This window comes from Plecotus auritus (assembly GCF_963455305.1).
Source record: "Plecotus auritus genome assembly, chromosome: 12".
In the NCBI taxonomy this organism is placed as follows: Eukaryota; Metazoa; Chordata; class Mammalia; order Chiroptera; family Vespertilionidae; genus Plecotus; species Plecotus auritus.
The window spans coordinates 10,626,817-10,631,535 of record NC_137778.1 but is presented as its reverse complement, the minus strand read 5'-3'; the positions used below and the strand labels follow the sequence as shown (position 1 = coordinate 10,631,535).

At 38.3% G+C, this 4,719-nt stretch overlaps 1 protein-coding gene across 1 annotated transcript; it reads left to right on the top strand.

Moving 5' to 3' along the window:
• Nucleotides 1-962: 962 nt before the first annotated feature.
• LOC308237243 (charged multivesicular body protein 3-like) lies at nucleotides 963-1,759 on the top strand (the record flags this gene model as incomplete). Its single annotated transcript, XM_080647797.1, has 2 exons — nucleotides 963-1,255; nucleotides 1,376-1,759. Exons 1-2 carry the CDS (start codon nucleotides 1,037-1,039, stop codon nucleotides 1,757-1,759), a joined length of 603 nt encoding a protein of 200 aa, XP_080503923.1. The 5' UTR covers nucleotides 963-1,036.
• Nucleotides 1,760-4,719: the final 2,960 nt, after the last annotated feature.

The following is a 4,719-nucleotide window of genomic DNA, read 5'->3' as shown; positions in this document are numbered from 1 at the left end:
TTATGCCTGAATAATATTCTATTGTATGGATATACCACACTAGTTCATTTATTTATCAGTTGGGGCTGTTATGAGTAATGCTGTTGTGAACATTCATGTATATGTGTTTGTATGAAGATATGCTTTCAATTATCATGGGAATATCACTAGACGTGAATTGCTAGATCATATGGTAACTCTAATATTTTGAAGAACTGATGTACTTTTTTCACAGCAACTAAAACATTTTACATTACTATCAGCAATATATCAGTTTCTCCACATCCTCCCCAACACACGTTATTTTCCCTTTTAGAAATACCAGTATATATAGTCATCCTAGTGGGTGGGAAGTAGTATGTCATTGTGGTTTGGATTTGTGTGTCCCTAATGACTAATGATACTGAGTATATTTTAATGTGCTTCTTAGCCATTTCTACATCTTCTTTGGAAACCTTAATGATGTCTTTAAATAACTAGAAATTATTATTTTAATTTTGGACAATTTATAACATTTTTACAATGTGCTTCTTATGTTGTTTATATACTAAATATTTGCTTAACTTAAGATCATAAAGATATTTTCCTATGTGTGTTATTTATTTATTTTAAATATATTTCTATTGATTTCAGAGAGGGAAGGAGAGGGAAAGTGAAAGAAACATGAATGATGAGAGAGAATCATTAGTTGGCTGCCTCCTGCATGCCCCCTACTAGGGATCAAGCCTGTAACCCTGACATGTGCCCTTGACCAGAATCAAACCCTAGACCCTTCAGTCCACAGGCCATCATTCTATCCACTGAGCCAAACCAGGTAGGGCTGTTATTTATTTTTTTACCTTTCACATGTAAATCTATGATCCACTTTGTATTTCACTGAAGTAGAAGTATGGTAGGGTGTCAGACAAATTTTTCCATGTAGCTCTCCAATTGACCCAGAAAATATGAATTTAATAAATACTTGCCCCCTTTCACGGCCCCGCCCAGGCGTCTGCCCGTGACCTGCCTGGGCACAGGGAACGAAAAGCCGGAAGGGGCAAGACGAGTTCAATAAGCCATGGGGCTGTTTGGAAAAACCCAGGAGAAGCCGCCCAAAGAGCTGGTCAATGAGTGGTCATTGAAGATAAGAAAGGAAATGAGAGTTGTTGACAGGCAAATAAGAGATATTCAAAGAGAAGAAGAAACAGTGAAACGATCTGTGAAAGATGCTGCCAAGAAGGGTCAGAAAGACGTCTGTGTGGTCCTGGCCAAGGAAATGATCAGGTCAAGGAAGGCTGTAAGCAAGCTCTGTGCATCCAAAGCTCACATGAACTCTGTGCTCATGGGGATGAAGAACCAGCTGGAAGTTTTGTGAGTGGCTGGTTCCCTGCAGAAGAGCACAGAAGTGACGAAGGCCATGCAGACTCTCGTGAAGATCCCAGAAATCCAGGCCACCATGCGGGAGCTGTCCAAAGAGATGATGAAGGCAGGGATCATAGAAGAGATGTTGGAGGACACTTTTGAAAGCATGGAAGACCAAGAAGAAATGGAAGAAGCAGCAGAAATGGAAATTGACAAAATTCTGTTTGAAATTACAGCAGGGGCCTTGGGCAAAGCACCTAGTAAAGTGACTGATGCCCTTCCAGAGCCTAAACCTCCAGGAGCCACGGCCGCCTCGGAGGAGGAGGAGGAGGAGGAGGAGGAGGAGGAGGAGGAGGAGGAGGAGGAGGAGGACGCCAGGTGTGCGCACACGCCACTGAACGGCCACTATTTATGTATCTCTTGCACTACACCTCTGTGAGGAAGCTTTGCATTCTGGAGAAGGTTTTCTTCACTTTCTGCAGAGGTTTGGGGGTCTCAAAGGATTGTTCTGGGGACGTGATGTAATGCATCATTTACAGGAGTAGAAACGGAAGAATCTTTTTGGAGGGAGGGCAAGAATTTGATCTTCTCGCAGAACACTTCTGAGAATAGAGTTTATTGCCTGATGTTGAGGACTCTGTACATTTTTTTGTCTGTAAAACACTATATGAATGGGTTTTAATAAATTTCTGCTTTAACTAAAAAAAAATAAAAATTTAAAAAAATAAATACTTGCCTACCACACTGAAGAGTCAAATTTGTCACAATTAAGGTAAATATATTAAGATAAATATAAATATGTCTCAATTCTGTATTCATCTATAGCCAGCTTGATTCTATTTGTGCCAACACAAAACTGTCTTTATTAATATAGCTTTATAGTCATTCTTGAAATCTAGTAGTGTTAGTCCTTCAGCTTTGTTCTGTTTCAAGATTATCTTGGCTGTTCTTGACCCTTTTCATGGCCCTGGGACACTCCTGTTAATTCCAGAAAAGGAACAGATCACCTGATTTTGGTTTGCGATACCATAGAAGTAATTGCATTCAGCAGGAAGTTTTAAAATGTGATCTTTTGTACCAAGTTTTAGCTCATGGAACTTCAAACAGGCCTTTATGAAATGATTATTGAATACTTACTTTGAACAAACCCCACAAATGAAATGGTAAGTGTAGTTAGTTAGTTCTGCCTTCAAAGGGTAATGGTCACAGATAATCAATAAAATCGAAGTGCTATATATGATGCAATGTAAAAAATAATAGTATGTAGATAGAGGCCGGCAGATGAAAAGGGCAGTGAAATTGAACATAAACTTAGAAGCACTCACTTCTTAATTTTACATAGCACATACAAGTAATAGAAGCTCAAGAGAAAAGGCTAAGGTAGATAGATCAATAAAGAGGATATTACAACTGAATGGTTGAGCATTAACCTATGAATCAGGAGGTCATGGTTCGATTTCCGGTCCAGGCACATCCCTGGGGTGCAGGCTCCTCTGTGCAGGAGGCAGCCGATCCATGATTCTCTGTCATCATTGATGTTTCTAACTCTTTCTCCCTCTCCCTGCCTCTCTGAAATCAATAAAAATATTTTTTTTAAAATAAAGAGGAGATTACAGAAATCTTCTCAGGAGGCATTGAGCACCTACAAAAAAAGACTGCAGATACATGTTCATTTCAAACTAAAACAAACATGCAAATAGTTAAATCTTCTTGCTGCCCTTCATGCTAACAGAAGCTGACCATTAGAGAGCTGCCACTCATGCATACGGAGATATCAATCAATATTTTGGGGTTTCATTTCTTTATATGAGCAGAAAGCAAGCCATGTCCCACCAAAAGCCACCTTATAATTAATATTTTCAGAGACAGAAAAAAATGGCATTGTATTCATGAAAAAGAACAAGATATTACTTAAAAGTAATTTATACAGAATAAGAACTAGCTATTGATCATTTAAAGAAAAAAGATAAATAGATTTTAAACTTCAATAACAATCTTAAAATAACAAGTCAGGAAAATTTCCCAGAAAGTAGAACACTAAGAACAAAATACGGAAAAAAGGACAGAAATGACATTTATAACAGTATTTTACTAAAGGAGTACCAGAGGGTGGAAAAAAAATAAAACAAAATGAAAACAAAAAATTCTAAAAAGTTCCCCTGATCTAAAGCATATCCAAAAGTCCCAGCAAGTACCTGGGTCAATGCATTAAAAACATTCTAAAGTAAAGCCACATGAATAAAGAGAAGGTACTAAAATATCTCAGACTGAGAGAAAAAATGATGAACAACATTGTATCAAGGATTGGGATATCATGGATTATCACTGGAAGGCACATAGCAATGAAGAAATATCATCAAAATTCTGAGAGAACCCACACTTCTACATACAATCTATCCATCAATTAACTGTAAGGGTAAGAAAAATAGATATTTTAAGCCATTTAAGGACTCAAAAATGTATTTCACAAGCACACTTTCTTAGGCATCTTCTGAAGGATCTGTTCCAGCGAAAATGAGAAAATAAATTAAAACAGACAAAGACTTGGAATCAAAGGAATAAGGAGAACAGCAAGGAAAAGACCTAAGGTATTAAACAGCTAGCCCTGACCAGGTGGCTCAGTTGATTGGAGTGCCTTGCCATACTTGGAAAGGTTGCAGGTTCGATTTCCAGGCAGGGCACATACCTAGCTAGCGGGTTCCATCTCTGGTTGGGGCAACTTTGGGAGGCAACTGATCCATGTTTCTCCCTCACATCAATGTTTCCCTCTCACATTGATGTTTCTCTCTCCCCCCGCCCCCTTTCTCTCTAAAAATAATAATAAATAATGATATAAATAAGCAGCTCATTTCAGAACCACTGAATAGAAAGGGTCTGGGAATGAGTCTCCAGGAACATGGTGGAAGTGTATGGAATTGAAACACCATCTGATATGTCTGAGCACTAGGATTTATATTACTAGACTATGACAGATCTATGGGACCATGTAGCATAGTGGTTCTCAACATTCCTAATGCCGAGACCCTTTAATACAGTTCCTCATGTTTCGGTGACCCCCAACCATAAAATTATTTTCGTTGCTACTTCATAACTGTAATTTTGCTACTGTTAATGAATTGTAATGTAAATATCTGTGTTTTCCGATGGTCTTAGGCTCTACAGCAGCGGTTCTCAACCTGTGGGTCGCCAAAGCAGGAATCAGCAACAGGAACTTAGAAAACTAAACCAAAAGACAAGATCAACTATTAATTCCACACAAATTAAAGAGTTGTCTTGTAAGTAAATAAACTCATAGATCATTGCTTGGCTTGGCAAAGATCAAGACTTTCTTGGTCATAATAATGTAAACACTGAATATTAACTTAACCAAGGAGTGGGATGTAACTGTGAGGACAGGTG